Source organism: Tamandua tetradactyla, chromosome 26 (genome assembly GCF_023851605.1).
Source record: "Tamandua tetradactyla isolate mTamTet1 chromosome 26, mTamTet1.pri, whole genome shotgun sequence".
NCBI classification, from domain to species: Eukaryota; Metazoa; Chordata; class Mammalia; order Pilosa; family Myrmecophagidae; genus Tamandua; species Tamandua tetradactyla.
This window is the reverse complement of record NC_135352.1, coordinates 37,466,939-37,493,852: the sequence shown is the minus strand read 5'-3', so window position 1 is coordinate 37,493,852 and position 26,914 is coordinate 37,466,939. Positions and strand designations below refer to the sequence as shown.

General features: G+C 36.5%; 1 protein-coding gene across 2 annotated transcripts in view; it reads right to left on the bottom strand.

Annotated features, from left to right (window-relative positions):
* GPM6A (glycoprotein M6A) overlaps nucleotides 1-26,914 on the bottom strand; it is a 348,469-nt gene that overhangs the window by 50,318 nt on the left and 271,237 nt on the right. For both annotated transcript variants that reach the window (XM_077144349.1, XM_077144348.1), the window contains exon 2: nucleotides 13,975-14,167. In XM_077144349.1, the coding sequence (XP_077000464.1) occupies nucleotides 13,975-14,167 (193 nt within the window). The remainder of the gene's footprint in view (nucleotides 1-13,974; nucleotides 14,168-26,914) is intronic.

Sequence of the window (26,914 nt, the reverse complement as noted above, 5' to 3'; positions counted from 1 at the left end):
TATTCAAGATGATGTTTGATTTCTCTGTCATCAAATCACTATTGTTTACCTTGCAACTAATAAGCACTCCATGGGCAGACACTTAATACCAGGCAAACATCCTGCTCCTTTTCAAAATTTCCCTCTAGTTTTAGAGTCAATTGATCTGGGAGTCTTGCCTCATTCAATCTCCCTAGCATGTTTGCAAAATGCAGATTTTCTGACTGCACTAATGCCTCCACATTTATGGCATTCTGTTGTAAGCAAGATCCTTACCTTCTCTCCTACTTATTCACTTGTTTATTTGTATGCTTGTTTGTGTCTATTTATTAAATTAGTGATATGGACTAAGTATGCCCATTTTTTCTGAAGGTTTTAAAGTCACTATTGAGGCAGGTTAGATAAGGTAAGAAGGAGGGGCAAGTAACCCTAAGATCCATAACAAGAATTTCCTTTTGGTGTGCACACACCTAGTCCCCACATATAGCCCTCACTCAGGTCAGCGACTGAAAAGAACCGATGAAAATTTCAGCTCATCAATCCCTTATTAGCATAACCAGAGGAGGGAAGGGTCCCTGCAAGCCCTTATAATGCAGAAATTCCAACCTCAGAGCAGAGTGTTTCTCCTCCTTTGGAGCACACCTGCACTCACCCTATTTCTAGCATGTACTTTCGCTATGGATTAAAGTTTTGGTCTGTACATACTGGCTAGAACTTGAATTCTTTCCCGCAACCGAGTCAAGAACCCACACAGCACCAGCCCTTGCCTGAGGTTTCAATTTCTCCAAGAGCTCCCAGGGCTGTCCAGCATCGATTATTATTCTTAATTTGTTTGCTGCTCAAATTCTTCTAGACTTGGCCAATGGCTGCCAATTCAAGGTGACTCATGTGTCATTGTGACTATGCCCATCATTTTTTTTAAGCATTCCTTATTTTCTCACATGGCAAAATGTTCCAGGCTTATTTTGTACATACCTTTGCCAATGCCAGAATTAGCTGTGGCTAATTTTGAGAAACCTTGGTTTGCTTTTGCTACTGGGGTATCTTTTCCTCTTGGTCTTTTCAGTATACTATAGTAGAAAATACATGCATGTATACACAAACATATCCATACACACAATTATATAAAGGCATATGTATGTCCATACATACATACATGAGCATATACATATATACATAATACATATATATGTGTGTGTGTATATATATGTTTATCATATACACATGCATTTTATAGATGAATTGGGCTCCCAGAGATACCTCCAAACCCATTCCATCCCCACAGGGCTTGTTATTTTCTTCCCCAACTCCATATCTGCATGTCCTTCTTCCTCGATGAGAAAACACTGATTCTCAAGAACATTAATATACTTACTTTTGTTTCATCACCTAATAAATAAAAAATTGTTTTGAAATTGCTCATCTATGCTTTACAGAATTTCAATCTACTTCAAAAGAGTTTGGAATGTTTATAATACTTCCCACTCCACCCAGGACAGAGAGTGTGTTGTGAAATATTGTTTCTGAATTATTTGGATTAAGAATTTTTTTCTTCCTTTCACTGTGATTATGGAATCAATCTGAAGTGCAATTGGGCCTATACATTTTACTTTATTTCAGTTTTAATTTTCCTTTTCCAACCTTACTGACATCATTTCATTTTTAAAAATATATAGAACACACTTCCAAAGTCAAGTATATTTAAAAAGATACTCGTAGAGAAGTTTCCTCTCCTATCCTTCCTTCCAGTTCCTCCAACTTCTTGTAAGTAGCCAATTTCACTGTTTTCTGGTTAATCTTTCCTACATTTCATTACATAAAAGCAATTATACATACATTCCTATTTCCCCCTTCTTTCTTATATAAAAGGTAGCATACTACATACGCTCTTTGGTAACTTTACTTTCTTTCAGTTCACAACATCTCCTGGAAGTCACTCATATCAGTTCATAGAGTTCTTCCTCATTCTTTATAACAGTTGCAAAGAACTGCATATGCATAATGTGCTACTGTTTACGTACTCAGTCTCCTATGCATTCGACATTTAGTTGGTGTTCGAGTTTGCTAGCTGCCATAATGCGGCACACCAGAGATGGATTGGCTTTTAATACAAGGGGATTTATTTTGTTAGTTCTTCAGAGGAAAGGCAGCCAACTTTCCACTGAGGTTCTTTCTTATATGGGAAGGCACAGGATGGTCTCTGCTGACCTTCTCTTCAGGCCTCTGGGTTCCAACAACTTTCCCCGGGGTGACTTCTTTCTGCATCTCCAAAGGCCTGGGCTGAGCTGCGAGTGCTGAGATGAGGTATGCTGAGCTGCTTGGGCTGTGCTACTTTGCATTCTCTCATTTAAGCATCAGCCAATTAAGTCAAACATCATTCATTGCAGCAGGCACGCCTCCTAGCCCACTGTAGATGTAATTATCAACAGATGAGGTTCACATACCATTGACTCATGTCCGCAGCAACAAAACTAGTTGCCTTCACCTGGCCAAGTTGACAACTGAATCTAACTACCACAGATGGTTACCAGTATTCTGCCATTGCAGATAATGCTGCATCGAATACACTGAATAACCCTGTTCAAGCAGGTTTTCAAACAGTCAAAGTAGTACCATCAAGGTAAATTCATTGAAGGGGGATTCTTGAGTCGAAAACTAAAGGCATATGATTTTGTTAGACATTGCCAAATTCCCCTCTGTAAAGGTTGCCTGTTTGCATATGAGAATATGAGCATATGAGAATCCCTTCTTCTCTGCATCCTCAATAACAGTGTGCATTGTCAGGCTTTTGAATTATTGGTAATCTGAAGAGTGACAAATGATATCATACTATGGTTCTATTTATCTTAGTATGATTGAAATTGAAACATCTTTTATATGAATATAGGCCGTACCTATATCCTTTAGTGGATTGACTATTCATGCTTTTTGCCCATGTCTTTAAGATTTTCACACACCCCCCATTTTTAAAAGGCCTTTGAATATGAGGGATAATTATCTTTTTATTCATGACATACATTGCAAATACTTTCTTCTGGTTTGTAATTTGTTTCTGACTTCATATATAGTGTTTTTTTTCATGAAACTCAAAAGAAAAAATATTTATGTGGTCAAAGTAATCAATCTTTCATTTTATTTTATCTGGGATATTAGTTCTAGCTGTAAGCCTTTGTCTGTACCTAGACTACCAAGGAATGCACCCATGTTTGCTTCCAGCATGTGCATACTTTCATTTTATTACTCTGAGATTTCTGATCAATTTGGTATTTGTTTGAGTGAGGAATTGACCTAATTACTATTTTATAAACGGTTATCCAGTTCTCCAAAATTTATTTATTATAAAGGTCATCTTTATATCGCTTAGAACCACCTCTATTATGATAGATTATTACATAATCTATTATATAAAATAGATTTTGGTATCTAGTTGTGTCTCTTTCTGTTCCATTCCATTGACCTGTCTGTATAATTATACAGATTTTCAATGTATATTCTGTTACTTATTTATATCTAATATATGTATTTATAGATGAAGAAAATACCCATTTTTACTATTTTCTCAAGAGTTTATTAGGAGACAGTATTTTCACTAACATGACTTGTAGATTGAAATAAAAGAAAATAGTAAAGGATTGTGTATTGTGTGTATGTATTTGTGAGTGTGTGTGTATGGGGGTGGTGGTTCTAGTCTATTCTTCCAATCTGAAGAGATGATTTACTTTTCTGCTCTCCCACATGTTTAACACTCCACGTTGTCGCTTATTCCCACCTGGATTCCTGTCATAGCAGAAAGTAGGAGATAAGTGCTCTAAGAACTATGCAGGCATACTTACTCAGTCCCTGAAACTCTAAATGCTTCTAACATTTTCACTCTTACAGAAAGTTTTTATGGACATCAATTATTGCAAGAGCAGCAAGCAGCCTTGTTTTGTTGTGATAGTTTAAGAAGTGGCCTATCAAAGTTAATATTCACTTTCTAATTCCTGGAAGCAATGAATATTACATTATATGGCAAAAAGTAAATATTATATTATATGACAAAAGATGGGATTATGTTAAGGAAGTGGAGAGATTATCCTAGATAAATCTAGTCACAGGTATCCTTATAAGACAGAGGCAAAGGGAGATGTGCAAGCGACAGACAGAAGAGGAGAAAGTAATATGAAGATGGAGGCAGAGCCTGGAGTGATACAGATTCAATCCAAGAAATGCTGGCAGCGTCTTGAAGCTGGAAGAGGCAAGGAAGAAACTAATTCTTAGGAAGCCTAATACACTTGTATGCTTTATATCATCTATTAGAATAGAGTGGTTTTATAATAAAGCAGTCAGGTTTTAGAATATATAACATCTCTTTCAGAATGTGAAACAAGGATTTTTTTTAAGTGAAAAAATTGTTGCTTCTTCCTAAGTACTTAAATCAAGGCATCACTGAGTAGGAGATGATTCAATTTCCCACTCTAGAGTATCAATAACATTAAAGCTAATAGTTCCATTTGTTTTTATATCTGACTGCAGAAAAGAAAATATCATCCACAATTTTAGAGACAACATGGAAACCATTTTGGGATTGTCAAATTGTGATGAAAAATTTATGTTCTATTTAATTAAACTTCATGTATACTTCAAGTTTGACATTTATTGCACAATTAGGAGCATAAGTGCAAGTTATTGATGATAACTAAACAATTATAACCTGTTTGGATTTATTCTTTTGAAATTTAACTCAAACTGTGCAAGATTAACATGTAAATAAGAGCAAATCATATTCTTAAATCTAATCCATTCCTGTGGGTGTAAACCCCTGGTAAGTAGGTCCTTTTGATGAGGCTACTTCAGTCAACGTGTGGCCCAGCCCAATCAGGCTGGGCCTCAATTCTATTACTGGAGTCCTTTATCAATGGAACAAATACAGAGAGAGAGAGAGAGAGAGAGAGAGAGAGAGAGAGAGAGAGAGAGAGAGAGAGAGAGAGAGAGAGAGAGAGAGAGAGAGAGTGCCAGAAAAGCAAGAAACTGAAAGCAACAAAATCCTGAAGAGAAGAGAGCAAGCAAGGTCTCCATGTGTCTTGTTAAGTGGCAGGGGAGCCAAGGATAACCAGCAGCCAGCCTTCAGAGAGAAATTGTCACCTAGATGGTGCCTTGAGTTAGACATCTTCTCAGCCTCAAAACCCTAATAAATTCCCTTTGTTTAAACCCAATCCATATCATGGCATTTGCTTTAAGCAGTCTAGGAAACTAAAACAGTGTTTCACCAACATTTTTTTATTAAATTAGTAACTCTTATGTAAGCTGGAAATACTTTTCTGAGGTTTTTTGTACTTTTTCATAATGTTATCCAGTTGTCCAAAATTTATTTATTAAAAAGGTCATCTTTGCATCACTGACTTAGAACCACCTCTATTATACTAGATTATTACATAATCTATTATATAAAATAGATTTCAGTATCTAGTTGTGTCTCTTTCTGTTCCATTCCATTGACCTGTCTATAATTATACAGATTTTCAATGCATATTCTGTTACTTATTTATACCTAATATATGTATTTATAGATGAACAAAAATATCCATTTTTACTATTTTCTCAAGAGTTTATTAGGAGACAGTATTTTCACTAACATGACTTGTAGGTTGAAATAAAAGATGTTTTTCATAATACTTTGATGTTCAGTATTTTAATTTATGCTATGTAAAATCCATAAATATTTTCCTTTGTAATTTTTTCTATTGCTTATATATTTCTTATCCCAAATATAGGTTAAATCCTAATCTATATTTCCTTCTAGCTTTTACAAATGAGTTTACTCTCAACATTTAACTTCTAATCCATCTGAAAGTTTTAGTGAAATTATGAAGGAAGTGCATATTTTACATGTACTTATAAGTACTAATATGTACTCTTTTAGTTTCCTAGGCTGCTCAAGCAAATAGGATAAAATGAGTTGGGTTAATCAATGGAAATTTATTCACACATGGTTTCAGGCTGGGAAAAATTCCAAGTTACAGCAATGCTTTCTTCCTGAAGTTCAGGAAGAAGTTCAGCCTTGTGGTATTTGCTGCTGACAATCCTTGGTCCTTAGCTTGTCATGTGGCAAGGATACAGTGGCATCTCCTGGTCATCCCCTTTTCTTCTGGATTCCACTGATGTTTAACTTCTTGCTTCCTGTGGCTTTTTCTCTCTGTTTCTGAGTTTTATTCTCTTATAAAGGACTTCAATAGTAAGATTAAGATCCATCTTGGGCCACACCTTAAGGGAATTAGCTTCATCAAAAGATCCTAGTTACAATGGGTTCACAACCACAGGAATGAATTAAGTTTAAGAACATGTTTTTCCGGGGTTCATACCTTCATATCACCACATTCCACCCTCTGGACCCTAAAAAGACATTATAGCAAAATGAATTTATTCCCACACAATATCCCAAAAACTTTAAATCCTTTCAAAAAGGACTTAGAACAAAGTCTCATCAAAATTGGTTATGGTTGTGGCCTATTCCTCCATCTGTAGACTTGTGAAAGCTAGAAAATAAGTAATCTTCTCCCTATACACAATTAAGTGACAAGTATAGGATAAATTGTGAAGGAAAGCAAGGATCACGGGTCCCAAGAATTCTAGGCGTTAAGGTCTGAGAGTCAACTACGGCACAATATTTTCTCCTTTGGGCCTAATAAAGCAGCAGGCTCACCCCTTTCACGTGTTTGAGCAGAGGCCATGCCCTCCTTGAACACTGGGGTGAAGGCTCTACCATCCCCAAGCACTGGGAGTGTGGCCTGGCTGGCCGTGAATGCTGGGGCACAGGTCCCACCCTCCCTGAGCATTGAGGTGGCAGCACTCTTCCCGAGCAACAGGACAGAAGCCCCTCCCTCTCCAAGCACCACGGAACACCTGCCCCTTGCACACTCATGTGTGGGTCGGCTCTCTTGGCCCGAGGAGCTATCTCAGCTTCCCCGGTTCTGCCTCTGAAGTCATTCTTCATTCAATGTGTCCTTATTCTGTCCCTTTTAGTTCAAGCAGGCAGTAGTTCTGTTCATACAAATCTCACAAAAAAACTTGTCAGCTCTGCACGTAGATCACAGAGGTCTAGCTTATCAGACGGGACCTTCTACAGATCCCTCCTGCATAACTGCATTTCTAATCCTGACTTCCATGGAAATTGCTGACTGGAAATTAATCCTTCACATGGGACCCTGTTCTGCATAGCTCAGAATTTTCCAAACCATCAATTTCTGGTTTCTTTGTGTCCAGGAGTTCAGTTCTCAGTTTATTCCTTTCCTCTCTCATTTCATTATAAACTTAAAGAAGAAAACAGACTGTACTTTCCACACTTAGCTTGGAAATCTCCTCAGCTAAGTCGCCAAGTTCATCACTTTCAAGTTCAGCCTTCCAACTGATATCAGAACATAATTTAACCAAGTTCTCTGCCACTTAAAATAAAGATTGCCTTTCCTCCAGTTTCCAATAACACATTCCTCATTTCTGCCTAAGAACTCATCAGAATTTCTTTTAGCATCCATATTTTTTAATCAACAGTCTCTTCAAAGCAATCTAAGCTTTTTCTTTCAATCACTTCATAGTGCTCCCAGCCTCTACACATCATCCAGCTCCAAAATCTGTTCTACATTTTTGGAATCTGTAATAACAGAACCCCACTCTCCTGGTACCAAAATCTGTTTTAGCTTCCTACACTGTTCAAGCAAAAACCAGAAAATGGGTCGTGTTAAACAATGGAAATTTCCTCATGCACAGTTTGAGGCTGGGACAAAGTTCAAATCAAAGCAATGCTTTCTTTCTGAAGACTGTGGCACTCTAGGGCTGGCTGTTGGTAATCCCTGGTCCTTAGCTTGTCACATTATAAGGTACATAGTGGCATCTCCTGCTCTCTCCCTTCTCTTCCAGGTTCCCTTGATATTCCCATTTTTGTTCCTGTGGCTTTCTCTCTGTGTGTCTGAATTTCATTCTCTTATAAATGACTCCTGTAATAGGATTAAGACCCACCCTGGGCCAAACTTTAACTGAAGTAACCTAGTCAAAAGGGCCTACTTTTAAGGAATTCACACCCATAGGAAAGGAATTAAGATTAAGAAATGTTGTTTGGTGGTACAGACTTCCAAAAAAATATGACTCCATTTTCTTCTGTTCAATTTGATATATTTCCTATGTGTATGCCAATAACATACCATTGATTGTTGTAGCTTTCCACTTCCTTTATTTAGTTAACCTGACACATTCTACAACTCAGCTTGCATACTTCTTCTACCATGCCCTGATTAATTCCCACTTAGTCCAATGCAGATGGCACTTTGCTCACATATCTTGGCTATGCCAGTACTTAAGGATAAGGGATTTGTCTTGTTCTGCTCTGCATCCTTAAGGATAAGCACAGTGATTGGCATGTAGTGGTATCACATTATTTTTCTGAATGAGTGACTTCCACAACAGAGTAAAGATTAACCTAAAATGATATCTGTGTATTTGAAAACAAGAACAATTTAGAAGTTTAGTGCTTTCAATGAATTTTAAATATATTCTCTATTTATTGTCATAATAACTCAAATAGCTCAACAGATACAGTAAACAAGTGAGTTATCCTTGAATAAAGAAGATTTAGCAGATGAAGTATGGAATGGTAAGCATCTCAGAATGGTAAATTCCTTATGAGCATTATCTAAACACTTTCAGCCAGAGACATAATACTAACTACCAAGGAAGACCATGCAGTCTTGAGAAAATTCTGACTTTTTATATTGAGTTTTTTAATATTGAGCCAAGAATTATTTCCCTACAAATTGATATCCATTGTCTCAAGTCTCTCTCTTTGAATCATAAGGAACAAAGCATTTCCTTCTACTTGATAACCTTTCAAATATTATCTGAATGAAATCATCATGTTCCAATTTGTAAATATTTTATTATAAAGTTTCCATATTCCTGAATGTTATAAAAGAGATTAGATTTCAGATCTTTGAATTTTAATCCAGTATGAAATCTACTCAGATGCTACCTGAGCAGAAATCATTATCCTAGTCAAACAGTACAACTAGTAATCAGTAGGAGGACTGGGCAAGCTGGAGGTGTCCAGGGGCAAGGATACTGAGAAGCAAAATTGTGAAACAGTTACCAGGAAGATGTCATCATATTATATTCACCACCATGCTAGTAAACTGCTATATACTGCTTATCATGTGCCAGTACTGTTACAATTGTTTTAAAATGTCAACTCATTAATTCCATAAAAACCTTTAATATCTCCATTTTACTGATAAAAGACTGAGGCAAGGTGGTTAAATACCTTGTCCAAGGTAAGATGGCTAAAAAGGGGCAGAGCCAGTAAAGAACATGCCCAGAGGGCTTGGCTCCAGAAGACCTGCTCTTACACACCACACTGTGTTGTTTCTCTAAATTGCTCATCAATTAAATAATTGCTGTCATTTTCAATTAGGGGTTTCTCCTTTTTTTTTTTGAGCACTAACTTGAGGTCAATAAGCCTCATACAATGAAAGCCTAATTATATGCACGCTATTATCTCAGAACTGAAATATTCAATAGGGTCTTCTAACATAAGATACATTTAAATTGTTTTAACTCTCCAAAACTAATCATTAATCTCAAATCAATACTAATTTATCTGATCTTCAAAAAGTTCTAAAAGTAGAAGACTTCACCAAGCTCCTGTAACTGTCAACCCCTTAGGTCAGTAAAGGTAGTTTCATAGTTTGCATACTGCTGTGATTTCCATCAGCCTATGAAACCCTGTATTATCTTGCCATGGATTCCTGGTTTCATTTCCCTGCTCAGCCCAACCCATTAAATTGCCTATAACTGCTTCCTACTTCAACTACAAACAGACTTAGAAATTTACTCATACCCAAAGGTGATTGAGAGTGAAACCAATTACCTATTTTATCTGAGCTTAGTCTGCTTTTGTTTTAAGTAGACAAGGACTAATTTTTATGTGACTTAAATAGCAAATATATTTGTTATATATAAAAAGATATATTTGTGAGTAAAGCTGTCTCTTGCTCAATCCTCAGAATTATTAAAGAATCCCAGTCACTTAGCAAAAGCAGTGGTTTGCTACAATTTATGATATCTAATTATCTAACCAGTTTCTATATTTCATTGTTCAATATAAATTCACTTTGCAGTATCAAAATATCTACCCTACTTCTAGCTCACTTTTTCAAGTGAAACAAGTCACAATAACACCTTGTCAAGATACTCTCAGATAAGAAAAATTTCTTCTTTGTCGTGAAGCAGAATGTGGCTGTGCAGTGAGCTATTTCCAGAATGAGGGAGCCTAAATGGCTATGCCTAACAAACAGAAGCTTGGTTAGAGTTTGGAACTACCCTATAATGGGAACAGTGGGTTAAGTTACATTTACTAACACAACATTTTGACCCTGGATCTGGATCCAGTAGACTAAACTGACAGCTTAAAGGATGAAATGCTCTCGAGAAACCAAATATACGAAGAGGGACAGACATATATAAATCTCAAAATCTTCAAGAAGTTAACTTTTTTCTCTCTCTGGAGGCTTTGAAACATCAAATGGAATCTGATAAAATGGCTTAGTGATGACATCCTGTCAGGATGTAGAAGCTGGACTTAAAATCAACCTCACCAATTGGTGAGGTTTAAGGTATGGGAATTATCTGCAAATTTATTTATGAGAAGTAGATTTTGCATGCTAGGCAAATGATTAGTGAAATGAAATAATCATATTTCAGAGTACTTTGTCTTCATATGTCTCCAGTATGCTGGACATAGTGACCATGTTGGGATAGCTGCATGAGCTTGGAAAGAGGATGCCAATGAGAGGGAGAGAGAGATGCAGATATCTTGTGACCCTTGAAGATAGAGAGATAGTAACTCTTCAGAGCTTGAGGAATGCAGGTGAAAGTCTGGGGTCTTGAACAATTGGTTTTATCTTTTAGTTCATATGTACAATAAATTGGCTTCTTTTCTTTATAAGTGTCTGATGTGGCAGTACTTAATTTCATCAAATCAAGCATGAGAGCGATGGAGAAGAAATCAACTCTGTAAATAAGTAAACTTGGCCAACAAATCTTTCTCTACAAACAACCACTTACATTCTCTTTTCCAAATTTACCTTAGTTTATTTCCAAGCAAAATGTATTGCCTGCATCTATATCTTTTACTCTCCTGTGCCTTATATTTGACTTATTTTACTTCCTCTGTTTCCCCTTTAGCTTATCCATTCTTCTGATATCCTCTCAGGCTGCCAAAAATAGAGTAAAACCCTATCTCCTTTAAAACTTCAGATAATGTTTGAGTTTATCAACTGGCGCTAATTCTACTGAGCACATTTTGATACATATCTTGACTTTGTGTTTTCATGAACTGTTTATTGGCAGGGAGAGACCCTAAATCTACTTTGTAGCTCTAAAGGGCCAAGTATAGGGAATTTTAGTAATTTGAAATATGAAAAGAGATAATATGGGCACTTAATTTTATTTCAATGAAAATTATATTCTTACAATTTCAAAAGTATATTGCTGATATTGCATTTGATTGCTAATATAACAGACCAAAGGTAAAAAGGACCAAAGGAAGTATGTTTTCTGATTTATCGTCCAAGGAAACCTCCAGAAGTGTGGGTCATTTAGAGCCCTAGCAGATCTCTGTGATAACATAATTGTCTAAATATCAAACAAATATCTCGACAGTTCGCTTCCGAGATGTATGCGAATATCTCACTGCATTTATTAGATTTATGATTTCATACAAACTTCTTTTATAACTCAATTGAGTAATCTGGATGCAACCTAAGGACAGAGAATCTGTAGATTTTAAGGACATCTGGGGTAGCTTAAAATAATGTGCAGTGAAAAAATATTTTGTCCAGTGTAGGCTGAAATAAAACTGAAAAGAAAATGTCAGTTTTATCATATTAAATTATATGCATGCAGTCATTTTCTTAACACTTTCTGAAAAGTTGCCTCAAAATTACTGAAATAATTTTCAGATAGTTTAGCAATATTCCCAAAGCAAGTATCATTTATAAACTCTTAAGGTTTGATTCTTACTATTTGTATCTAAGATATTGATGATGGCACTTTGATCATGATTTTAAGTAGAAAACTATCAAATAACACAAACACAGACACACGTGTATGATTATGTTTAATTTAATATATATTAATAAACTTCCTACTATGAGTTTGGATCATTGTATTTCATGGATAATGCTAATTTCTCAGAACTAACTTGTAAAGTTATATCAGGAAATATAAAAAATTACATAATTTCTTTAGCTTTTTCATGTTGCACTTTTTTTGACTTGATATTAATTATTCATTTGCATTTTGTGACACTGATGAAGCTTTAATTTGATACTTCAGATAAAGAGACTATGATTTTACAGTGATATTATTTCTTAAACTGAGTGGCCAACCAATCCCATTCCCCTCTTAATCACTGTCCGTGTGTGCTTGTGTGTGTGCGGTTTTCCCAATCTCTCAATGCTTGCTTTGCTACATTTCTTTTCTCTGGTCAGTCCTTTTCAACGGTTTACATAAGCATCAACATTTCAACTTTTCCTCATCCATAAAATTTGCTATGCACTCTGCCCAGGGGTACACGCCCTTCACTTACCCAATGCGAGAATTCTTGCTCTATTTCCTGATAGAAATATACAACTCCTTTTTCTTTTTCTTTTTCTTTTTATGGAGAATTATTAACTTTAATGAGTTAAATAACCAGTAAAATTTCTGAGCAGTGCTTCGTGCAAGACAGTCCACCAGTAACTGATGGATTATGAAGCTGTGTAGGAGTAAGATATATTTTTGATTTTGGTTTTGGAGAACAGTTGCCTTCTACCTTGAAAGTTGGCTAATTTGATCAAGTGTTGTCTTAAATTAGGGTCTCTGGTTATAAATACACCAAGACAATAGGAACTTCCCTTGGTAAATCAGAAGCATGTTTATCCTCTTTTAGATGGAGTGGTAACAGTAAGAAGCACAGCCACCTAAGCAACCAGATAAGTCCTAAGAATCAAAACTCTAAACTCATCTTATTCCATGATAGTATATAAGCGTTAAGAGGTTTACATTTATTTAGAAGAACAGAATAAAGGAACATGTAAAACATCATAGACATACAGTATTAGGCAACATGAAATTGTAGCACTATAGTATCTCACGGTATAAAAGTTTGCTCTCAGATGGATTTTAAAAGAAGTTAAATTTGTTTATGTATGTGGGCCATAAAATCACTCAACAGATTATTTGAATTAGCAACTTATTTGGAAAAACATTCTTCTGTGATTCGATATTAGATCTTTGTTCTCTGTAATATTAGGCAATAATATTAGACAGTAAAAACACTTGAACAGCAAATCTTCTTTTACTTCCAAAGAATGTTTGAGTAACATTTTTGTGAAATAATATTTTAGCACTATCATAATTTAGTGATCCCAAGAGTTTATATTTTATGGCAGAAAAGTATAACTGATGCTTACAAAAGACAAGCTGAAGGTTTATTATGAATTATCCTATTACACAATTGTTCTATTACAAAATAAGAAATGTTCGCAATGTTTTCTAAGGTAGTCACTTCATTTCTGTGCAGCAAAGAAAGTAAGATGAAAGCATACATGCCACTAAGTTATGAAAAGAAAATTCATGGAGCTTCTGGTGATTTTCCTAGGATAAGTAGGAGAGTCCAGCTTTACTGGCTCTGTTCTCTCATCACACAGCTTTTGTTCAACTTAGAATAGCAAGAGAAATGAAGTATTCCATTTCACACTAACTGAATTTTGGATAAAACTTAGTCAAATCAAAGCACAGATTAAGTTGGCCTCTGATCCTGTGCTTTGTGTCCTGTATTAATTTTAAAGATCGACGCCCTTTTGATTTGTGTAAAAACTTTTTTTTTCATATATGGCATCAACTCACTTAACTCTAGATCCCTATTTAATCAGCACACAGTAATAAAGACGGATGCTCTCCAAAGGTAGCAATGCTAGCATGACTTACATGGTGAAGACATCCAATGTATCTCCAGCAGTTCTTGCCATCTCAAAATAGGTCTGCAGGATGTTGACAGTTCCAGACAGCGCTTCATGTCCGCAGCCACAGAACAGGGCCACTCCGGCGTACAGCAGGATGGTGGCGATCAGGGAAGCGTAGGGGATGCCTCCCAGGCACTTAATACAGCACTCGAAACACCCTGCAGAAGAGCAATGGGGGAAAAAGTAGCAATTAACTTTGGTGGTTAATCTAATTTTTTTTCCAAATTGCAGCACTATGGGATGCTATATTTGCATCTGTCCGTCATATCAGGTAAGTCCTAGGGTGTCTTGGATGGTATAAAAGTCAAATTCCTTAATTACAAGCCCATCATCTGTTAACAAGAGAGTGCTTGCACCCACTGGCAGCTCCCTCTACTACCCCACACCCCACAGAAGTCCTTCTATCCCAACTCAGGCTTCTTATAATAATTAACCCCTACTGTACATGCGTGTATATACTTCTATCATGAATTCGTTGTTCTTAAAATTCACACGCATAAATTTTTATTCTGAGTCTAAATCCTAAGTCCCTTAAAACAGTGGCATCTATTCTTATGAATTCTGTGGATTTGTATTTTTTAAGAAGTCAGTTGAGCCTATTAGGGTATGGAATTAATTTAGTGACCCTTGACCCGCAATTTTTTAAATGAAAGAAAATGACATAGACAATATCCAAATGAACTGTGTATAATAAAGGAAATTATTCTTTTAGACTCTTTTGGTTCATATATTTATACACGCATTTTGCATTGTGAATCACAATACAAAATTTATGTCATGTCATTTGTGGTCAAAAAAATGAGAAGGACACTGGCATAGGAGAAAAGAGAGAAAAGGGTAGGTTCAAATCCTGACTCCACCACTCTGTATTCTTTTGGAAGTTTATTCTTTTGATTTCATCATTTGTAAGACAGTAGCAATAAGAGCACTGCCTTCAAATGGTTCTTGTGAGAATCAAATGAGTTAAAACATAAAATAGTGCTTGACATGGAGAAATTACTCAGTAAGTGTAAGCTATCATTATTAGTGGTAATTTAATTATTATTAACTACTATTGTAATATGGCTGTCAAAATTCTGGGGCCATTATAATCACTTTTGCTGTTTTGAGTTTTGTCATTTAGTTTTCAGCTCTCAAAAGATGGCTTTAAAAATAACTGTGAGATACCAGAAATTTGTGGTTGCCAATATTCAAAATAATATCAAAATTTTCTAGGTGTCTGTTAGATATCTTCTAAGGATTAGCTAGATTGCTTAATAAAAGGGATTAACTAGAAATGTTTAATTATATATGTTTTGCACTAAACAATTTTGAGTTTATGCCAGTCACTACTGGTAAAGGAAAATCTAACTAAGACTGACATTCTAAGTGCACCTTCTAAAATCATCTCAATTTCATTCCCACCCACTTCCATCTTCCACCCCTCCCACACACATCCTCCTTCCAAAGACTTCCCCTTTCCTCCTACTTTTCTCCATTTGGTGAGTCTTATCTAATCACTGAACCCTCTTCCAGCATCCTCCCATCAGTAATGATTTTCTCTTTCTCCAGATACAAATAATGAATGAGATTAGAAAAAGGATTGTTATTTACTGTACTTAAGTAAATCATAGGAAGGTCTGTGTCTACTTTACCCAGAAAGCATAAATGCACATAGCAATTTGAAAACATGCAAAATTGCAGAGTTCTTGTGTGAAGTAACTTTAGGTTCAGAGATTGGGCTGGGCTGCTCCTTTAGTATTTTTCATTATTATGGCCTTCTTAATAGAATTAAGGCTCATCTCATCTGCCTCAGAGGAAGTAAAAAATGGAATCTGAACATGTCCTACTTCTGTCACTGTTGCTTGACTGAAGGCAGAGTCATTTCCTGAATACTCCTTCCCCCAACACACACACACAATGCTGGTAAGTAGAAAAGGTTAAAATAGCTTGGAATTTCATATAAGAAGAAAAAGTTTCACCAGCAGATGGCTGAGACCAGTGTCTGTAGTATCTGAATGTCACTGAATCCAATTTTGGATGGAGATTAACAGGGTGACAGAAACTATTTTCTTTGAACTATTTTCTGTCTCTTGTTTGGAAATGTCCCTATCAATGGTTATTAAAAAAAAAAAAAAGAAGAAGATATAAAATTAGAACCACCCAAAGAAGAATTACTTCTGATTTTGGCAAGTGCTCTAAACAGACCCTCATTTCAAATATGATTCCTCTGTGATTTTCTCTCCTCTACAATTCTTGAAGCGATTGGTATGGGAGTGAGGGATTTCTGCAGAAAATATGAGTTGTCAAAACCATATAAACATATTTAACCAGAGCAGAAGTGTTTAAATAGAAAGAAAAGAATCCCAAACCCAAATTCATAGGTAGGAATTATGCTGGATCTGTAGGATAAATTGTGTACCCTGAGTAAAGATAAAATCATGAGACTAGCTTGAGTCAATAAAGGGATAACATAACCCATGAATGCTCACCAAAGCCGCCACTGAACACTTCTGATTAATTCTATTAGCAATTTACAGTCAGTTTCTATTCATTTCACATTTTCTAAATGGTGCTTAACACGGTCTAATACTAGACTGCATGCAAGTAAACCTATGTGCCTACGCTATGTGTCTGCCAGGGGGCTATTGACTATTGTTATCATAGCACTATAACATTAGTCAGAGCTCTAATTCAGTAGAACTTCCAAATTTAGAAAAACATGAAATAAATTCCAATATGTGGGTAATTCCAAATTTACATGCCTGGGTTAATTTGCATAAATAAGTTTAAGATCTCCAAATGAAATGGACATATTTCTTTCACTCCCCATCTAAATGCTGCCATTTAAATCCTCTAGAATTATGTCCCATCAGAAATACAAATTCCTCAAACTCTCCATTACAGCTAGGTCCACTAGAATGTTTCCTTTTAAGTCCTGATCCTCCCCAAATCTTTTGTTCAAAGTAAGAAACTTTAAAGTAACTCATCACACACATATCGCACTTGCAATGGCTAAATCCTAATTACCAGCGCTCTTCCATAAAGCCTGAGTTGTCTGTTTGATTTAAAAGAAGACTCTCAGAACTCCCATCTGGGAAAGCAGTACATCATTTCAGTCCTCTCCCCAGCTGCCAGGAGCCCACGTAGTTGCTGGCAGGGGAGCTCTTTCCACCCACAGTGAGAAACAACCTTGGCAGAGCAGCAGAGTCTCCATGGCAACCGTGCCCCAGGACCCAGGATTTGCTCCCAACAACCCCCCTTTGAGGCTGAAGATTCTGCTCCCACCCAGCACCATGTCTTTACTGCACCTGTCCATGAGGAAATGCTTTATTAAATGGATATTCATGAAAACATCATAAGTGGCGTGCTGGAACTGGAGAGAATTCCTTTCTTGAGAAAATCTTTATAAAAATGATAAAGATTACTTTGTACAGGGATCATTTTCAATACTAGATATTATGAGCATAGGACTATTAAGTATGAACCTGAGCTGATGGCAAATACTGAGCAGAGAACTTCATGTTATAGACACGATCTATATATACAAAGAAGCATTTCACTACCCAGTTTCTGGTCGTACTTTCTCCAATGAAATAACTTCAGTTTTAATATGAAAGCAAATAGTAAAAGAATTATGAGGCTTTCCTTTCAACACAGTCCATGAAAACTTATCGTGTTCAATGTTTAGTGAATTTATATAATGACAGACTAATATCAAAGATTCTAAGAAAATAGAGGCATCTGATAAATATGGTCTTTTAAAAAATGTATACAGAGAAATGTGGTTCATTTGCATCCATTTAAACATTGTGGAGTAATCACAAACCTATGCTTATTCTACAAACTGTATCAATATATCTAAAGTGAAAAGACCCTAAACCAACAAGAAATAGTGTTTAGGAGGAAGAAAATAGGAAAGAGAGATCAATGCAGTTGTGGAATTTAGAAAGGAGATTGACAAGTGAGGCTGACATCCAACTGACAATTTATCGTTTAGAAATTTTTCTTAACACCATCTGCCAACGAGTTGATTCTTTCTTTATTGACCTACTAAGCCATCTTTTGTCATTATCAAATACCTAAGGATGTGTGGGTCTGTTTGTGGGTTGTCTATTTTGTTTCACTGCTCTGTCTATCCCGGATACAATACACACTGCCCTAGAGTATGTCTTGGCATATGGAAGAGAAAATTTTTCTGGCTTGGTTTATCTTCCTCATGTGTAACATAGCTGTTCATGGCCCTTTTATTTTTATTTATTTATTTATTTTGCATGGGCAGGCACCAGGAATCGAAGCCGGGTCTCCAGCATGGCAGGCGGGAATTCTGCCACTGAGCCACCATCACATCGCCCCACCCTTTTATTTTACCATGTAAATTTGTCCAAATCCACAAGCTAACTCATTGGATTTCAGGTTAGCATTTCTATGCTGATTTTGTTTATAGAAACTATGTCAATGTCTTTTGTTGATTCTGTAAATTATTTCCCACAGATGTGATATCTGTAGAAATTTGAGCTTTATTTTCTCCTTTTCAATTTTTGTACCTTTTATCTTTTTATTATTTTAATATATTGGGCAGAATACTGTTAGAAGAGTAGATGTCTTAAGAACTTTTCTTATGCCCGAAATTAAAGAAAAGACTTTTTTTATGCTTAACCATTAAGTGTGACACTGTTGGTGCACTGGCTAAAAAGAGATTGCTCTAATATGAACTCTATATCATGCATTTATTTTACATCTGTTGAAATACTTTTTTCCTTTAACCTGCCGTTTTAATAAACTTTTTTCTAATTTAGACCGAACTCACATTCCTGAAAAAAAAACAACTGCATTTTACTCTATTATTTTTATACATTTTGAATTTATCTTGCTTATATTTTGTTCAGTATCTTTGTATTTATCAATTTATTCAACAATTGTTGAATCTTCTCAGGTGTCAGATACTAGGTTAATTACTGCACCTACTGAAGTAAAGAAAATAATAAAACCACTGCCCTCATTCTAGAGGTGGGAGACAGATAATAAATATGATGCTGAATAAGTTAGACATTATGTTAGATTGTAAGAAGTGAAAAGGAAACATCTAAAACTGATGAGAGGGATAGGGAGTATCGAATAATGGTTTCAGTTTTCCGTAAAGATGCCAAAGAAGGAATAACTGAGGTGACATTTGTAAAATTACCTGGAGGAGGTAAAGGAGCCATTCTAAGAAGGACCTGAGAGAAGAGTGCGTCCAATAGAAAAACAAAAAAGTTTAACACATTGCGGCACGTCTGTGCTTTCAATACTTGAGGAAAATCAAAGAAGCCAGCAGTGGTGAACGGACTGAGGCAGGAACAAAGTACTATGAGATAAGGTTAAAAACATAATGGGGTAAGGACAGGAATATCTGCTGCTCTAATTTGCTAATGGTTATAGGAATCTTGAAGTTCTTGAATCCATTTGGTAGGTTCAATTTTTGTAGGCATCTGTATACTTAACATAATATTTAAAATTTATTATGAAGTTGTACATAGTTTACTTTTTAATTTGTGCGTATTTCTTTTTGTCTTTCCTAATAATAATAGCTCAGTTCTTTCTCCTACCCTTCTTTTTTCCCTTTCTCTCTCATTCCTTCTCCCTCTTTTTCTTCTGCTTGCTTTCTTCTTAAAGTGTTTCAGTCCGTATAAGCTATGCTTTATGTTCTCATTACAAACACAAACAATTTTTCAATTGTTTTAAACCTCGTGACTTATTTTTCAATCAGGCTACAGTACTTCCTTCCCAGATCGGGAGTGCAGTTGTCTGACTTTCTTAGCTGTTCAGAAGCTCAGGGCGACAAAGGAGCCACCAGCGTGAACACTGCCGGTCACGACATCAGAAGAAAACCATCTAAGGACTTCACTGCGGCAACACTGCCGGTCACGACATCAGAAGAAAACCATCTATGGACTTCACTGCGGCAATGAAGTGCTTGGGGGTTGCATACCCTGCACACCAATTCGGTTCACATTCCAATGGCTAGGGACGATCATATACCTTCTTCACAACCACAAGAAGTCCAAAAAGTGCAATTCTCCAGAAGACAAAGAACCATAAATATTTGGCAGATAGCACAAATGACTATCATAGAAAGTGATGTCAAAGGTTTTTCAGGACCATCATTCTTTTCAAGTAACTCATTTTCTTGAACGTTTTCTGTCAACTTTTGTCTTCATATTAATTTATTTAGTATTAGTTTTAACTTTTCTGGGTGTGTTTTGTTACACATATGGTAAGGCCTTTACATGAATGCTGAGCTCATTAAATTTCAGTCTTTCTTCTTTTCTAATATGAGCATTTAAGGCTATGGAGTTATTTTCTAATTCTATTCTGAGCGCATTTCACAAGTTCAGGTATGTAATCTTTTCGTTATTATTCAATTGTAAATATTTTCAAAAGTCCACTGTGGTTTCTTTTTGACATAATTACTTCTATATTTTTCTTTGCTTGTTTTTTTTCTAAATATATGAACTATTGCTGTTTGCTTATTATGTTTCTGTCTTAATTGCACTGTACTTACAGAATCTGATATATATCAATTCTTTGGAATTGGAATTTGTGGTGACGTTGTTTAATTTAAGTCCTACACTTGAGACTTTTCAAACTCTACAGGTAGCAGAAATTTAGGCCACAAACCTACAGGAGAGCTGGCTCATAGTATCAAGTTCTGTGTGAAAAAACATCGACTCACCAAAAGTAAAAAAACAAGTAATTCTCCCTTCTGTCACACACACACACACACACACACACACACACACACACACACACTCCTGTCAATGCCCTGGTATATAATACAATATACTGCATTCTTGAAATGAGAATAGATGGATGCTAAAAATATAGAAATGCAATAAAAATGGAAAAACTCTTGTTAGATAAAAACATGATGGCAGAACTTTAAAAAAATAATGGAAAGACTGGAAGGCAAAGAAAAGGAAAATGATAACAAAACAGAACAAAAAGATAAAAATGGAACTTGGAGAGAAAAGATAAGCAACTTAGACAATCAAGTAAAGAAGTCCCACATCCACATTCAAACAATGAATTTCATCAAGTACAAAAAAAAAAGGCAGAGAAGATTTGCAAACTATCAAATAATTACTCTATGATAAGTTCTTAGAGCAGAAAGACGTGAGTGTCCAGCCTGTAACACTAAGGCGCTTCCTCCTGGGGATGAGTCCCGTTCTGTAGTCCTTACATGCCCACCCAGTATTAACTCCCTCTGTTCCACAGCCATGGCCAGGCCTGAGCTGGTTTTGTGGCCACAAGAGCTCTCTGAATTCAGGAAGGGAGACTACAACAGTCAGAGTCACAGATAATCAGTGTCAGACAAAGTCAGCATCAGAAAAGGGAATTAAGAAGTAATCAGCTGAAGTTAATTCCAACTATTTTTCAGAGGACTATTTCTGAAAACTTTGAACAATTCCAGTATTGCCTTTGGGTCCTTAAATATCTGTGGAAATGTGAGTTGAGGGAAGCCAACTTGCCTTTCTCTTATCCTAGTGTACTGGGACACATGTCCCCTGGATAGAAATTGTATAGTCACAGTAAAATCAAGACGTGGCCACACTAAGTTCATTTCACATGCTTACTCCTTTTCTCGGCCTGTGCTAGCAGCAGAGGCTCAGAATCAATACTGATTGAATGATTTTGTTGTGCATTTGTAAGTTTTATACACTGTGCGTACAACAGTGACAAAAATATGGCCTCTACCTTCATCTTATATCAGAAATCAGAAATTTCAACTGACTTTTCAGACACTATTCCAAAAACATTCTGGCGAAACATCTAGTCCTGTTGCGATGGCCTGAGTGTCCTATCAGAGTAGTCAGAACCACAGGCTCCATTAGTAAACCAGTATCAGTGGCATGGGCTTTAAAAACTATCTAGACTTCCGGAGAAGATGGTGGCTTAGTAAGACGTGCGGGTCTTAGTTCCTCCTCCAGAAAAGCGACTAAAGAAACAGAAACAATATGAAACAGCTCCCGGAGCCATGACAGAGACCAAAAAGACAGCGTACCCCATTCTGGAACGGCTGAACGGGCAGGGAGAATCCGCTGCGGTGAGATACCCGAGGGGCACGCGCTTTCCCGGGCCAGGGCGGCTGGCGACTGGGGTCCCCTCCACACACGTGGCTCCCCGGTCTGACTGGGAACGTTGGATAGCGGGGCCCTCCCGCCACGCTTGGCGTTTTGGGCCGGCTGGGCAATTTGGACCGGCACTCCCCCAAGCGGCGGCCAGCGAACACCCTCCACGCACGGTTTCCCGGGCCGACTGCGAGATTCGGATTGGCAAGTTAAAGGAGCCACAGCATCTTTTACTGGTGGGCCCCGCAGACAGACAAGCGCCACGAGCGCCACCTACTGGGCAGGAAAAGAAAAACAGAGCCCAGAGATTTCACAGAAAAACCTTTCAACCAGCCGGGTCCCACACCCAGGGAAATCTGAAAAAATGCCCAGACACCAGCAGAAAATAATGGATGACGCTCGGAAAATTGAAGATATGGCCCAGTCAAAGGAACAAACCACTAGTTCAAATGAGATACAGGAGCTGAGACAACTAATGCTGAATATACGAACAGAAATGGAAAAACTCTTCAAAAACCAAATCCATAAATTGAGGGAGGACATGAAGAAGACATGGGATCAACAAAAAGAAGAAATAGAAAATCTGAAAAAACAAATCACAGAACTTATGGGAGTGAAGGACAAAGAAGAAAAAATGGAAAAAACAATGGATACCTACAATGGTAGATCTAAAGAGACAGAAGCTACAATTAGTGAACTGGAGGATGGAACATCTGAATTCCAAAAAGAAACAGAAACTATAGGGAAAAGAATGGAAAAACTTGAGCAGGGGATCAGGGAACTGAATGACAATATGAAGCGCACAAATATACGTGTTGTGGGTGTCCCAGAAGGAGAAGAGAAGGGAAAAGGAGGAGAAAAACTAATGGAAGAAATTATCACTGAAAATTTCCCAACTCTTATGAAAGACCTAAATTTACAGATCCAAGAAGTGCAGCGCACCCCAAAGAGAATAGACCCAAATAGGCATTCTCCAAGACACTTACTAGTTAGAATGTCAGAGGTCAAAGAGAAAGAGAGGATCTTGAAAGCAGCAAGAGAAAAACAATCCATCACATACAAGGGAAACCCAATAAGACTATGTGTAGATTTCTCAACAGAAACCATGGAGGCAAGAAGACAGTGGGATGATATATTTAAATTACTAAAAGAGAAAAACTGCCAACCAAGACTTCTATATCCAGCAAAATTGTCCTTCAAAAATGAAGGAGAAATTAAAACATTTATAGACAAAAAGTCACTGAGAGAATTTGTGACCAAGAGACCAGCTCTGCAAGAAATACTAAAGGGAGTACTAGAGTCAGATATAAAAAGACAGAAGAGAGAGGTATGGAGTAAAGTGTAGAAAGAAGGAAAATCAGATATGATATATATAATACAAAAGCCAAAATGGTAGAGGAAAATATTATCCAAACAGTAATAACACTAAAAGTTAATGGACTGAATTTCCCAATCAAAAGACATAGAATGGCAGAATGGATTACGACCCAGCAATACCACTGCTAGGTACCTACTCAAAGGACTTAAGGGCAAAGACACAGACGGACATTTGCACACCAGTGTTTATAGCAGCATTATCTACAATTGCAGAGATGGAAACAGCCAAAATGTCCATCAACAGACGAGTGGCTAAACAAACTGTGACGTATACCAACGATGGAATATTATGCAGCTTTAAGACAGACTAAACTTATGAAGCATGTAATAACATGGATGGACCTAGAGAACATTATGCTGAGTGAGTCTAGCCAAAAACTAAAGGACAAATACTGTATGGTCCCACTGATGTGAACCGACATTCGAGAATCAGCTTGGAATATATCATTGGTAACAGAGACCAGCAGGAGTTAGAAACAGGGTAAGATAATGGGTAATTGGAGCTGAAGGGATACAGACTGTGCAACAGGACTAGATACAAAAACTCAAAAATGGACAGCACAATAATACCTAAGTGTAATGTAACTATGTTGGAACACTGAATGAAGCTGCACCTGAAATATCGTTTTTTGTTTGTTTGTTTGTATCTTTTGTTTTTTTTTCTTTTTCGTTTTTATATATATATATATTTTATTAGTATTATTATCTTAATTCTCTTCTCTATATTAACATTCTATATCTTTTTCTGCTGTTTTGCTAGTTCTTTTCCTAAATCGATGCAAATGTACTAAGAAATGATGATCATACATCTATATGATGATACTAAGAATTACTGAGTGCATGTGTAGAATGGAATGATTTCTAAATGTTGTGTTAATTTCTTTTCTTTTTTTTGATTAATAAAAAAAATTAAAAAAAAAGTATCTAAATAATGGTAGATGAAAAGCCCTTTGGTGTACAGTGTAGCATCCTAGAAAGAGTAATAATAAGTTCACAATTGTGCTTCTGGGGAATGCTTTACACTGTAAAGTTTGCAGCAAACACATTTGAATAGTAACCTTTTAATTAATGATATGATAATCTGCATGCTTAAAGCTTTCTAAAATATAGTTCAAAGACTCTGAAAATATTACCAAATATTTTATTAAACATTTTATTTGAAGATGTCATGGCCTAAACAAAGCACAGACTTGAGGTAAATATATTTGAATAATTCAGAGCAAACTGGCATTATAAAATAATGAACTCAAATGACAGACTTTTAGCTTAAATATTTTAATGATTGCTACATCACTGCAATTAAGAATCATTTCCTCATTTTAAAACAATCTTAAAAAGTAAAACAGTATGCAGAAGTTGAGGCATGCTTTATTCTCTCCCAATTTTATGGCACAGCATCAAAATTACTGCGAATTTTGTTAAAAATAGAGATTTCAAGATTCCCTCTACTAAGAACCCTCGGTACAAACTGAGTGTTTCATGAGACTCTGGTTTACTCATATAGCAGCATGTGGAAACCACGAAATTATATAAATTTATACTAAATACTAAGAGGCTTTAAAACGAGTTGATAAAGTAGATTTACATAAAGAAACAAGTATTAAGAAGGATTCACTCAAAACAATTTGAATAAACTAAAAGCAAAACATGAATTCATATCAAATGATATCAGTAAGAATTTTGTGACCAGTTCCAGTGTATCAGGAATTGTGCCAAGACTTTTAGTTATTGACTGACATGATCTCAAAAACTCTTTGGGGAAGATACAATTATTTACAGGCGGCTTGACTACTGAGACTTGATTCTGAACAGCAGGTGAAAGCTTACATATTGCAAATTTTCCAGGAGAATGATGATATTTCTATTTTTAAAATGTTTGTATTATGGACAGTTTTATTCATATTGATATTTTAGATTCAGATTTGTTTTGTTTTGTTTTTTCCAAAATATATTGCTACCAAAGATAATATTCTGTTCTGGTCAGCATGACTTGGCCAGAATGCTTTGATTAATTGAACTTATTTCCCTAAGGCAAAAAAGTTAATTGCTTCAATAATTAGAACCAGACTCTACTGATTGTAATAAACAAGCCCCTATGGGGAGGAATCATTCAGGTGCAGACATGTTTGTGTTCTACAGAAGCAATGCCTACAAGAGCCAAGTGGAACACTCGCTGCTCTGAGTTCCAGACACTTATGGGGATTTGCTTGTCCAGACGATGCTTAGAAATCCAGTTAAAACTCTCCTCTTCCCCTGTAATGAAAGGGCCAATTAACATCACTGCTCTTCCCCCAGCTATCTGCATGGCTTGCTCCCTCATAATCCTTAGCTCTTGGCTCAAAATATCATGTTTCAGTTATTTGGTTATTTACTGCTGCCTAACAAGCTACCTCAAAATAGAAATCAGCTCAAAATAACAATTTGTTATTTTTTCTCACATTTCTGTTGGTTGACTTGGCTCAACTGGGCAGTTCTCCTGGGGACGGTTTGTGCAGTTGCAGTCAGACCTTGGCTGGGGATGGAGTTATCTGCTGCTGGAGAAACCCCAAGAGGGTTCCTCCACTTCCATGACTGAGTCTCATTGAGCTGGCCCAGGACAGCAGGCACATTCCATATTGGCCTCTCCAAGTAGCTGGCCTGAGGTCTCTCACAGCATGACAGGGCATAATGTATGGCTTCCACCAGGACCGGGGTTCCAAGAGAAAGGAAACAAAACCTGCCAGTCTACTTATGGGTGAGGACTGGAAATGGCACAGCATGGTATCTGCCATCCTATTGTCAAAATAATCACAGGGCAGCCCACATCCAGGGGAACTGAGAAATAGACTCCAACTCAGGATGGGAAAGGAGGTCAAGAGTTTGCATCCATCCTTAATCTGCCCCATGACCAGCCAATTCAAGAAGTAAAGAGAAGGAGGAGTATAACAGAGAAGATGGGGTTTAACAAATGAGTATGACTGCTGAATCATTATATTGATATTTTGTTGGTCTCCAAAAGCCATGACATCAAGTATTTCTGTTCTTTGTTCACATCTGTGGGTCCAATTCATAGAGTATGGTCTGACACATAGTACATGCTCAACTAATACTCATTTAATAAACAAATGAGTCAGAAAATTTGCTTCAGCAACAAATAGGACACGATCAAAAGACATCATTAGCCTAAAATTTCTCACCATGTCCAGCCTGCAGATAAATGTCAAAAGCATGAAAATTTCCTACATTAGGACTAAGAATGAAAGATTTGGAAAAGTATAATTAGTTATATCATTAATTTTCCTTTCTCTCCATAACTAAAAAAAAAAAAAAAAATCACCCATTTTTCTCTCTGAGTAATTGGTAGAAAGTATTTATACAGGTCAGTTGGGAGACAATTCAAAAGTCTTCCTGCAATGTATTATTATCTTAATTTAGTAAAAAGAGACTGGGGTTAGAATA